Source organism: Papio anubis, chromosome 7 (genome assembly GCF_008728515.1).
Source record: "Papio anubis isolate 15944 chromosome 7, Panubis1.0, whole genome shotgun sequence".
Classification (NCBI taxonomy): Eukaryota; Metazoa; Chordata; class Mammalia; order Primates; family Cercopithecidae; genus Papio; species Papio anubis.
In genome coordinates, this window is record NC_044982.1 from 111,983,481 (window position 1) to 111,995,645 (window position 12,165).

General features: G+C 45.5%; 1 protein-coding gene across 3 annotated transcripts in view; it reads left to right on the top strand.

Annotated features, from left to right (window-relative positions):
• TSPAN3 (tetraspanin 3) overlaps positions 1 to 10,448 on the top strand; it is a 32,243-nt gene extending 21,795 nt beyond the window's left edge. For 2 of the 3 annotated variants that reach the window (XM_003901250.4, XM_009210698.2), the window contains exon 7: positions 2,560 to 3,460. In XM_003901250.4, coding sequence (XP_003901299.1) covers positions 2,560 to 2,652 — 93 coding nt within the window. In that variant the 3' untranslated portion in view covers positions 2,653 to 3,460. Of the gene's footprint in view, positions 1 to 2,559; positions 3,461 to 10,309 lie in introns of those variants that run through there. The other variant, XM_021940780.2, reaches the window with a different exon arrangement.
• Positions 10,449 to 12,165: the final 1,717 nt, after the last annotated feature.

Consider the following 12,165-nt stretch of genomic DNA (forward strand, 5'->3'; position numbering starts at 1 on the left):
TGTCAAGCTCCTGAGTATCTGCTGTGAGTAAGGCTCTCTCTCTACAAAGGCAATATGGGGAAAATGTTCTAAGTCTTTACTTTGGAGTCTCATGAAGTTGGCATGTCCTCAAGATAGAACAATCAAGAGCAGACTTCGTAGAGAACTGTTTCCCAAGGCCATGTTGCTTTTTTCCTGGTCTCTATGCCGCATGTGAAGCCAGTGGAGAGAGCTCTTTCCTCCTCCTCCTCCTTAATTACCAGTTATTCATTAAAATGAGTAACTTCCTCCTCCTTCCCCTCACACCCTGGCCAACATTGCAAAATATTATATAAATGAACTCATATAGTTTGCAACCTTTTGTACCTTCTTAAAAACAAATTAGTGTATTTTGGATATAGATCTGTCTTTTTAATTTCATGTCTGCATAGTATTCCATTTTATAGGCATACTTTAATCAACATTAATGGGCTGTTTATAGCAAAAATTTATAACCATGAAATTACAGTATCAGAATGTATGAATGAATTTTGATAGGTATTTCCAGTTTTTTCTCAGAAAAGAGTGTTTCTAATGTGCAAAAGTTCTTACTTTTGTATAAGAATGCCTATTTCCGCCTACCACCACCTGCACGGTATATCATAGAACATTTTACTTTGCCAGTCAGTTTTTTAAATCACCGCTTGTCATTTTCTTGCAATTTTTGCAGTTGCTAGGTGTTATATTTGGGCTAAGTGAAGTTTAGTTCTCATGCCTTGAATATTGCAAGAGAGTATTTCATTGCAAGAGATAATGTTGGAGATAAAATATTTGTGTAATGTTTCTAAGTCTGTTGGAATATTTCAAAAATCAATGGAATTTCAGTATAACAGGCCTTTGGAAATGAGCCTGTAATACTTAATGGTGAGGATAAGAAATTATTGTGTAGAGCTTAATGTTCTTAAGCAGACTGATTCCCAAGCATGAGTAGAATTTTATCAAGTTTATTTAATTGTTTCAAAATCAATACAAGTTGATTTCATTGAAATAAACAAATTGGGAAAGAAATACTTATTTCAGACCTCATTTTGAAAATGCTGACTCCTATAATAAAATTTAACCAATTGAAAGGAATGTGGGGAGGTGGGGGTGGGAAGAGAGATTTTTTTTTCCCTAGCAAATTAGTCATTTCTGAGCTTAGCATTTTTATTGCTCAATTTAATATTGCCTGGGAACATAATTGCGTTTGAGTTTATAGCTGTTCTAACAATGTTTTGATGTACAGAGAACAGAAATGTGTTTCTCTAGGAATTAGCTACTTCATCGGTCTAGAATTGACTTAAATTGTTTAGTAAACTTTAAATAATATTCACCTCTTAAGTGTGTTTAAGGTGCTTTGCACTAGTAAGCACTCAGCAAATTGTGAAGTAGTGAAACTGATGGATTTGAGCAGGAAATGTATATCCCAAATGGGCAGAATATAGGTTAATGTGAGGGTAGAAATTGGAGTGGATGACTTTATACCGTGGAGAATTCAGATTGGGGACATCCTTATGTGTATGTTTGTCTTAGTAGTAATCTTCCTCTTCAAACTTGGAGAGTCTGTTTATGGATTGGGTACATTTTGCAGAAATTAGATTGAGCCACGTTATGTACAGAGGACCCTGTCTTTTAAAATCAGATAACTGAGGCTTGTCCCCCCCATCAATGATAAGTTAAACAGCAAATTATCTCACAAAAAAATTTATTTTGTGAGAAGGTAGGTCAAAAATTCTAGAATCACTTTCTCTTTAATCCAGCTTAATCGTTTTGCTTATCCAAAATAACATGGCTTGACTTTATTACTACTCCAATATGCTACCACAGAAGGATTAGGACTTATTAAAATAAAATGATGAAGGAAGAGTGACCTTTCAAAAATAATATGTATACAATACCACAGAACCGTGGATTTCAAAAATGGTAAATGTGAAGGAAACAAAAATCTTCCAACTACATTTTTTTGGCATCAGAATTGGTTTTCCACCATAGGGCTATTCACATAGTGAATTTTGTGGATTGTTGTAAAGCCCATTGCTCCAAAAACCGAAGGGCCTGAAAAGACCACCATTAAGCACACACATTCTTGCTCATTCTACTCCCCAGGCCTTTGCTGTCGAGAATGGTAGCCACTAGTCACATGTGTCTACATTTAAATTAATTTAAATAAGATAAAAAGTACAACTCCTTAGTTGCAGCAACTATATTTCAGGTGCTCAGTAGCTACATGAGGCCACATGACAGTGCGTATGTGGTATGTCTCCATCACTGCAGAAAGTTCTTTTGGAGAGCACTGGCTAGACTAGTAGTGGGGATGCCAAATAAGAGAGACTTGATTCCCTGCTGGCTTTACAAAGAGTTCCTGGGAGGGAAGCTGAAGCTTAGGACTTAGTTCTTTAAAAAATAATGTACTCATAAGAAATTCCTTCTGTCACTGTTGTTATTGCCTTTTTGATGATTTGAAGTCATTGAACTTCGAAACAGCTCTATTACCAACAAAGAAATACACACCTGCCGTGAGAGGGTTTTCAGCCTTTCTTCCCCATTGTTTTTTTTCAACAGCTGCTGGGCATGCTGTGTGCCTGCATCGTGTTGTGCAGAAGGAGTAGAGATCCTGCTTATGAGCTCCTCATCACTGGTGGAACCTATGCATAGTTGACAACTCAAGCCTGAGCTTTTTGGTCTTGTTCTGATTTGGAAGGTGAATTGAGCAGGTCTGCTGCTGTTGGCCTCCTGAGTTCATTTAGTTAAAGCACATGTACACTGGTGTTGGACAGAGCAGCTTGGCTTTTCATGTGCCCACCTACTTACCTACCTACCTGCGACTTCCTTTTTCCTTATTCTAGCTGACTCTTCATGCCCCTAAAATTTTAAGTACGATGGTGAACGTTCTAATTTCAGAACCAATCACAAGTCATGTAGTGTGGTAGAATTAAAGGCGGACACGAGCCTGCTTCTGTTACCTCCAAGTGGTAACAGGACTGATGCCGAAATGTCACCAGGTCCTTTCAGTCTTCACAGTGGAGAACTTTTGGCCAAAGGTTTTTCGGGGAAGGAGGAGGAAACCAGCTATCTGGTTAAGGTTAACACCACATGGTGCCCCTCATCAGTGTCCTTTTAAAAAATATTTACTGTAGTCCAATAAGATAGCAGCTGTACAAAATGACTAAAAAAGATTTTAGGATCATACGATGTATATCTTGGTTCATCTTCAAAATCGGAGACTGATCTTTGAAACTAGTGGTTTTTAATCAAAGCTGGCTTTATAGGAGGAGTAGAGTGTATGCACTACTGTTTTAAAAGAATTAGTGTGAGTGTGTTTTTGTATGAATGAGCCCATTCATGGTAAGTCTTAAGCTTGTTGGAAATAATGTACCCATGTAGACTAGCAAAATAGTATGTAGATGTGATCTCAGTTGTAAATAGAAAAATCTAATTCAATAAACTCTGTATCAGCCCCCAACATGTCATTTTTCATTATTTTGGGGATATTTCAGTTCCAGAGCAGCAGTGTCGTGTTTTCTTTGTTGGTGCTATCTATAGTTCATCATGATTTGCATGTGTTTTCATTATAGCTGTTGCCAGATTCTAAAGGCCTTGATATTCAAAAAACCACAAATGCTTTCAGTCCAGTATATCCTAGAAATATAGAACTCTACTTTGTGCAAGGCACTGGGGATACAGTGGCGATACTGTCCTTGTCTTCAAGGAGTTTGGAGTCCTAGTATAGGAGACATACATAGGAGCAGATAATTTTCAAACGGTGCAGTGGTGGTAGTAATAGAATGGGAGTCCAAAGGGGAGTCCCGGAGAGGTCAGGGGTGACTTCCTAGAGATGCGCAAGCTTGGAGGCTGGATAGGCTTTGTTGAAAGATGGTACACAAGAGTGTGAAACAAAATTGTGTGTGCAGGGAGCTTAAAATACAAGGCTGGGGAAAGAAGTTGGAGAAGCAGGGAAACCCAGGTCCTCTAGTGTCTTACGGAACATCCTGTGGAGGTGAGACCTGACTTGTAGGTGGAAGCAGTTCTTCAGAGGTTTGATTTGGAAGGTGAACTGAGAAGAAGGTGGTGATGCAAGCCGGCCGTGCTGGAGCCAGGATGAATTGGCGTGACTGGGCTTCAGTTAGGCTGGCGTAGCAGTTGAGAGAGCTTAGCAGTGGGCAGCAGGGCACTGTTGGGGGTGGTGGTGAGCGGTGGATTCTGACTGTTTGGAGGCAGGACGGTAGCGGAATTCGATCACTGATTGGACGTGGGACAGAGAAGGGAGAAGAGAAGACTCATCTAGGATGAGTCCCAGGTTTCTGGCTCAGTCAACTGGGGAAACAAAGTCACAGAGATAGGGAGTAGTTAGAGAACACATCTGGGGGTGTGAGCTCATGGTCAGTTTTGAGATGCCCAAATATGCAAATCTGTCCCACCTGAAAATGGAGAAGACACGGGAAAGGAGAGGAGTAAAAATTAACTCCTCTTCACAAAGTGGAAGTTACCAGAACGTTTGTGATTTCAGAGGCCCCAAGGGATTAATCATGTGGCTACTGACCCATCCCACCTCTTGCCCCTGCCTGTTGCACAGTGGGCAAGAATGTTTGTGACCTTTCGCTACTACCACCTCCCCCCAGCATGGTCCCCCCAGTTTTCAATATGAACCGTCCTGTGGCAACCTGTCACAGACTGGCCCTGAGGTGAGCAGTATTTGGACTGTGATGTTGGTTGCCCTCCACTCTTTCTACAGGACAGAACGGGGCCTCTAGAGTGGGAAATGGCTTTGAGAAATATGCCGAGCAGTAGCCTTGTCCTTGAACTTGCCCAAGAGGATAATTTTCCACACCCTTCCGGTACTCAGTCCTCAGTTTGCCTGGTGAGAGAGCAGCCTCCTTCCGTGTGCTCTGCCAGCTGGACCCAGACTGGCCATAATAGCAGTGAGACCAAAAAGATGGGGGTAGGGAGGTAGCTCTGAGGTCTGGGAAACCATTCTGGCTCCTGCCAGCTTTAAATTATGTTTAATTCCTGGCACAGTTGTCCTGGAAATGCCTTTTTCTCTTGCCTGGGAACCACTAGAAGAGGAATGTTGTCTGTGTTGGCCAGGGCCATGCAAATTCAACATCTTGTCTCTGCCTTTCCCCGTGCAACTGAGGCTCGGAGATTGCATTACCCAGTGCTTATTCTTCAGAGGGCAAAAGCACTGCTCGTCATGTCTGAAATTTAGTGAGCAAGCTCACCCACTAGGCTGGTGTTTCCCGCCCGTGGCTGCACATTGGAAGCACCGGGGCACTTTGAGAACTACAGATTCCCAGAGCTTCTAAGTGGTCTAGGGTGTGTCCAGGACACAGCCCCAGTTGAGAACCACTGCTATATCGTATGGCCTCTTTTAAAAAAGTTAATTTTACTTGGAAATGATTTCAAACCTACAAAAAAGTTTCAAGAATAAGAACTGTACACGTGAGGCTCAAATATCCTTTGCCCAGATATACCTATTAACATTTCATCTCATTCTGTCTGTCATGTGTGTTCTCAAATGTGTGTGCATTCTCTCTCCCTCACCCCAAACCCGTCTCTTCCTCTCCCTCCCTCCTGCTGCCTCCACACCCGTCATGGCCTTTTACAAAACCCTAATACCTCAGTGAGTACTTACCAACAAGAAGATACTCTCTGACGACTGCAGTACAGTTGTCAAATTCCATCCATCTAACACTGATAGAATACCTCACCACTCATATTCCCATTGGCCGCATCGTGTCCTCGATAGCACCTTTTCCCTCTGTGGTGCTGGATCCGGTCTGGATCAGGTAATCAACTGAGTTGTCATGTCTCCTTGGTCTTCTTTAATCTGGATCATTTCCATAGCTTTGTCTCTGATGATAGGAACAGTTTGTAAGGATACAGTTCGTTTTAGGTGGTGCTGCTTATCTGCGTTGGTCTGCGATTTCCTTGTCATTAGATTTGGTTTTGCATTCCAGGTGGCTGAACCACTACCTGCATCACGTGGGATGCCTCTCAGGGCATCCCATCTTAAGGCACACAGTGCCCATCTGCCCCTCAGTGGGGATGTTCGTTTTGATCATCTAGTCCAAGAAGGAGGAAATGTGAACAGGAAGATTTTAATATGAATAATTAACTGTGTAGAAGGTAGTTAACTACTAAAAGGGATTAAAAAAGCTCTAAAGCAGCTTAGCAGAGAACAGCTGTCACCCCTAGGGCTAAGGGAAGAGAACACAGAGAAGGAACTTGGAAACTCAGAGGAGATTCGCCAAGGGGGAGAGACCTCCGAGGGGTGCTGCCTGTCCCGTGCTGGAGAATCAGCTCACTGGAGGTACCCCCCGCCGAGCCACGGGAGCAGAGAGCTGCCACGGTGGGGAATGCTGCTGGGACCCATGCCAGACCAAAGGAGACAGAAGAAAAAGGCCATCTTCCTCCTCTAGCCTTGTGGGCCCCTTGAGAGCCCACTGTGGGTCAGGCTGGCAAAGGATAAAGGAGTTTGCAGCGTCCCCTCTTCAGTGTGACAAGGAAGGGCAAGGTCAAGGGAGTTCGGAGCTAAGAGGCAATAAATGAATACCTGGCACACCTGGCCGAGGTGTGTCCACTTTCTCCATAGCATAGTTACTGTTTTTTTCTTTTCAACTAATAAGAAATCTCTGGAGACACACTGTCTCCATGTACATACCCTGTTCCTCGTCAGAATCCGCGCCTCCCCACTCAGGTTCAGGAAATGTTGCTGATTCTGGCCTGATTCAGTCTTTATGATGATTGCCAAGCGACATTTCTGCAGTCCAGCACTCCTTCCTCATTTGCCGGTCATCCCTCCCTCTTCCTTCACTTGTTTTCATACATCCACTATGGATTCCCATTTTTTCAACAGTCTACTTCATCATTGACCTTTAGGGGTGGGAGAAGAGTTCCTCAGATAGTTGCAGACTTGGCCAGTGAGAGCCCCTTTGAGTTCCTCCGATATCCCAGCATTTTTGGAAGCACTCCCCTAATTTCTGATCTAACAAGATGTTCCGGGCCCCTGGGCGCCAGCCCTGGATCAGTGTTTCTCCCGGGAGCCCTGGTCCTTGGCACTAGGTGCGCTTATTGCAACTGGGGTGTCTTTGCTTCTTGTCCTATAGATTGACAGAGCTTGTCTTACTGCCTTTTTTAATTATATTTTTTTTAAACAAAAGTAATTGGTGCTTTAAAAATGTAAACAATGCAGACATCTATAAAGAACAAAGTACCCACAGGGAAGCAAGTTCAGCAATGGCATGTGTGTTTGCAGACTCTACGTACACAGAAACAGACTTGGTGGTCAGTTTTGGTTTTTGCTTTTTGCTAATAGGAATTTTATCCTACAAGGTCCTCTTTCTGTCTTCCCAACATAGTCTGGTGCTTTTTCCACGTCGGACTGTAGAATTTGTCATTCCGTTGTGTTAGCTGTGTGAGTACATTAGTACCATGATTAACCAAGGTGTATAAAGGGCAGGCCTGCAGGCTGCCTCCAGTGCCTCCACTACTCGCCATAGTGACCATCTCTATACACACACTGCAGTCATTTACAGTTTTTAAAATTAAAAGTTTTTATTGAGATGCAATTCACATGGCATAAAATTAATGATTTTAAAGTAAACAAGTGGCCTTGAGTACATTCACCATGCTGTGGAACCACTGCCTGTATCTAGTTGCAAAGCACATTCATCACCCTGTGTCATGTATTTTTACATGAACTCCAAGGGTAGATTCTTGATAGTTGGATTTACTCTGGATCGAAAGTCACGTTTGGCTGGGCGCGGTGGCTCACGCCTGTAATCCTAGCACTTTGGGAGGTCGAGGCAGGTGAATCACTTGAGGTCAGGAGTTCAAAACCAGCCTGGCCAACATGGTGAAACCCATCTCTATTAGCAGGGCATGGTGGTGTGCACCTGTAGTCCCAGCTACTTGGGAGACTGAGGCAGGAGAATGGCGTGAACCCAGGAGGCAGAGGTTGCAGTGAGCTGAGATCATGCCACTATACTCCAGACTGGGCAACAGAGCAAGACTCTGTCTCAAAAAAAAAAAAAAAAAAAGTCATGTCGAAACATTTTCATGGATACATCTGGTTGCTCTCCAGAAAGATTATATCAGTTTCTGCTGCCACCAGCAGTGTGTGAAATGTGCATTGCTTTACACCCTTATCAACACTTTTTGTATGACATCTTTTCTTCCAGTCTGAGAAATGAAAATATGTATTTATTTGACTGTTAGCTAGGGCCAGGATGCTTTTAAAAGTGTTTTAGCTATTTGTATCTTCTGAATTTTGTTACTGTCCTCTGCCCGGTTTGATTGGTTAATGGGTTTTTTTCTTTCGGATCTTAACAGAGTTTACTTGGGAAACTTTTCTCTGAAGCTTAATGTCTGTAGCTATTGTGAATGCAGTGGTTTTCCTGAGTTATTTCCTAGTTGGTTGGTGTTGGTGTGTAACAGCACCTGCTTTTTGGGTGCATCCTTGCGGTTCTTGAAAATAACTTGTGTGTTGCACTTGGCTTTCTATTGCAGTGCCTGTGAGGTCTGTGAGGTCTCCTGAGGGTGTTACACAGTGACCTGGCAGAAATCTCCTATCTACTGAATACCTTTTTGGATGGTGCTGCTGCATTGCTGGTTGTCAGGGAGTCATACATAAATCCTGCTCTCCTGAGTTTATCCAATGAAGAAAGTAAGACAGATGTAGAAATTACAGGGTAGAAAAGAGACTTGCTGATCTTTTTTATTTTTTTCCTGAGACAGTCTTGCCCTGTCATCCAGGCTGGAATGCAGTGGCACGATCTTGGCTCACTGCAACCTCCGCCTCCTGGGTTCAAGCAGTTCTCCTGTCTCAGCCTCCCACGTAGCTGGGATTACAGGTATGCACCACCATGCCTGGCTAATTTTTGTATTTTTAGTAGAGATGGGGTTTCACCCTGTTGGCCAGGCTGGTCTCGAACTCCTGACCTCGTGATCCACCCACCTTGGCCTCCCCAAGTGCTGGGATTACAGGCGTGAGCCACCGCGCCCAGCCTGCTTGCTGATGTTTGTCATCCCCACCATCATCTGAGATAAATCACTATGGTGCCATAAATGTTTTTCAAACTTTTTAAAATGTTTAGCTGAATATCCTGTTAGCCAAGGGTTTCTCAGCTCCGGCTGCATATCAGAATCACCAGGAGAATGTTTCAAATATTTATGTGTAAGCTCAGTTTGCAGGGATTTGGTTTCAGTTTGTCTGAGGTGGGACTGAAACATCAGCATTTGAAAAGCTGCTCAGGTGACTCCATTGAGCAGCTAGCTGGGTTGAGAACCACTGCGCGTGCAATATGTAAACTCTCCAAGTAGAGCTCAAAGTGGAGTGGGTGCCCCCTTTCTCCTCCCGTTGGCCCCTAAGAGGGCTCTACTGAGCACAGTTTGATAACCCCATGAGGGTGCTGAGGGCAGCGAGCCCACTTGCTGGTGTTACCTTGTCCTGGGCTTGTGATGGCTCAAATGCCAGGATGGAGAAATAGGCAGACACCCGGGTACAGCCAGACCAAGGCAAGCAGGTGACCCTTATGCTGATGTTCCTTGGCCTAGGAAAGGCTATGAGAGAGCAGTTGGAATTAGGTGTTGCACACCAGTGGCACGTGCCTCCAGTTTGGCCAAATGTGAGTTGCTTTTCGTCACAACGGTGAAGGACTCACTGACATAACCGCAGCTGTCCCAGAGGGCGTGCTGAGCGAGGGTGTCTATGCCAAGCTCAAAGCTGCTATTGAGTGTAGCCGAGATTCAGAGGTTGTGGGCCTTTTCCTTCAAAGTGGTATCCCGTGCTGGTAAGTCACACCTAACCATTGTCTAATTTGAACCTTAGGGGATAGCAATTTGCATAGGGGCATATTGCACCCATCTTACTGATGCTGAAACAGGCCCAGAGAAATTGTGACTTGCCTAAGACCACCCAGGGAAGTGTGAGCCTGGATTCAGGCCCTGATGTTCAGATTCAGAGACGATGTTTGTCCTCCTGCTTCGTGCTGTCTTTGAGTGGCCCTCTGTCAGGAAGAGGCTGCAGTTATTTATACACCCAATTACACGCTAACTCGCTCTTTATCTGGCACCATCTCTGCTGGGAAGGCCATCCATCCATGCAGTTGGTTCCCAGCAGCTGAACCAACTGGGATGAAGGGAGAATGGAGAAAGCTGCAGAGGCAGTGAATCTGACTTGGATTCGTTTGTGGGCATTCTCCCCCTGGCATAAATTGTGACCCAAGAGTTGCCTTCAGTTCTATTCTTTAGCCACCTGAATGACTGGAGAACAGGCTCTGTTATCTAACACTTGTTACCCATCATCCTCCAGGGCCCACAGACACTGCGGCACCTGTCAGAGATGATGATAAATATCTAGGCCAAAGGTTTGTAAAAAAGTCTTTGCAGTGGAATGGAATGTTCAATCAAGATGACAAGGCATCTTCAAGGAATAAAGTATTGATACCTGACTTTCTATTCTTTCCTTTCCCTTCCCTGCCCGACCCAGTGGTAAGCCTACGCGGCTGTCCTGCCTCTCCCAGCCCTTGCCCAGGCTTTGTTCCCGCACCACTCCCCTCCAGCTCCTCCACCTAGGGAGAAGCCCATCTTCAAGTCTCAGCTCCGAAGTCACTCCTGACCTCCTCGCTTTCCTCTCTTCCTACCTGTCTCTCATCGCATAAGTTACCAAGTCCAGTCCAGTTCATCTGCTCCCTGTGTTCTTCCAGAATTGTTCCCCAGCCCGGTCACCGCTTCCCAGACAAGCCACCCTCCCCTCTGCTGGATGGCCTGCACCAGCCCCCGGGGCCCACTCACCCCGCTCACTGCCTCACATCTCAGGACCTAGTGGGTGCCTGTCTGTCCTCCTGGGCTCAGTGACCTCTTTGAGGGCCCCCTTTATCTTAGCACCACGTCCCCACCATTAGGTACAGTGCAGGTCACAGAGAAGTCATCAGAATATCCTGGTTGGATTACTTGGACCACCTGACAGGTCTGGGACCCAGCTGGACCTGGTAGGGCTTCAGACATGTGTCCTGGGCAATGTTTTTGGCCCAGGCAAGCATTTCACATCCAAGGCTTTATTCACGGACTTCTCTCTCCTTCAGGAGAGTATGAGACCAAGCACCAGATGACATTTTTCTCTCCAAACATCTCTATTGGGAAACCTTGGATGTATGAGAGCAGGAGTGGGTGTTTGGTTGGCTTTCGCAGGATGGCTTTAGGAGGGAAAATGACATTTCAGGAAGGATTTAAGCATCACTGAATTTTTCCAGAGAACCAAATCCTTTTCCCACCCTGTCTGCCACACACCCTCTGGTGGGAAGCAGTGATGGGTGACGCTCAGCAGACGGCTAGCCTGACCCCAGCTCCGGAGCCCAGCTTCCCGGGCCCCGCACCTGCAGCCTGGGGGCTGCCTGTACCTTTGCATGTCTGCTTGGCCCCAGCACGAATAACACTTTGGTGGGAGAACAGCCCTCTCACTGCATTGCAGACTTGAGAGGTGCCCACGCACCTGAGGTGGCAACCCAAGGGCGCTTTCCCTCCCCTGCCTTCACCATGTCTCATGCTTGCTTAACTGAATCCAATTTTTTGCTCAAGTAAAGATCAGGGTATAAAGATGGGCATTCGTGTGAAACACCAGAGCAGTCCCCTTCTGCGAGCCCCTTCTTGCCCTCTTCTTAGAGCAGAGCTTGGTGAAAAGCCTCATTTCTGCCATGGTGGCATTTGACAGCCTGGGCACGTGGGAGAGCCTCTGTATGCCAGCTGGCTGCCAGCCTGGCAGAGCCAGGACTGGTGGGGAAGCCTCATGACAGTGATGAGCTCCCTGTCACTAGAGATGTTAAAGCCCACTGGGATGCCCATTCCCCAGAGGTGGCGGGGCAGGCATCGTGCAGGAGGTGCCAAGAGAGTCTCATCTAGTCCTCAGTCCTGGGGAATTCCAGGGGTGACCTCACTCCCTTCTCTCTGTCACACACACACACACACACACACACACACACACACTCACTCTCTCTCTCCCTGTCATGGTGGAGCTACCAGAGGCAAGAAGGAGCAGAAAGGAGTCTCCCTATCTCCTTTGCGTGTTCAGGGCCACCTCTTCCCAGAAACCTTGGTGACATCTCTGTGCACTGGGACATTTCCTGTAGAGTTCTTAAACTTTCTGGGCCGTGTGGTCCCCTTACTGGGTCA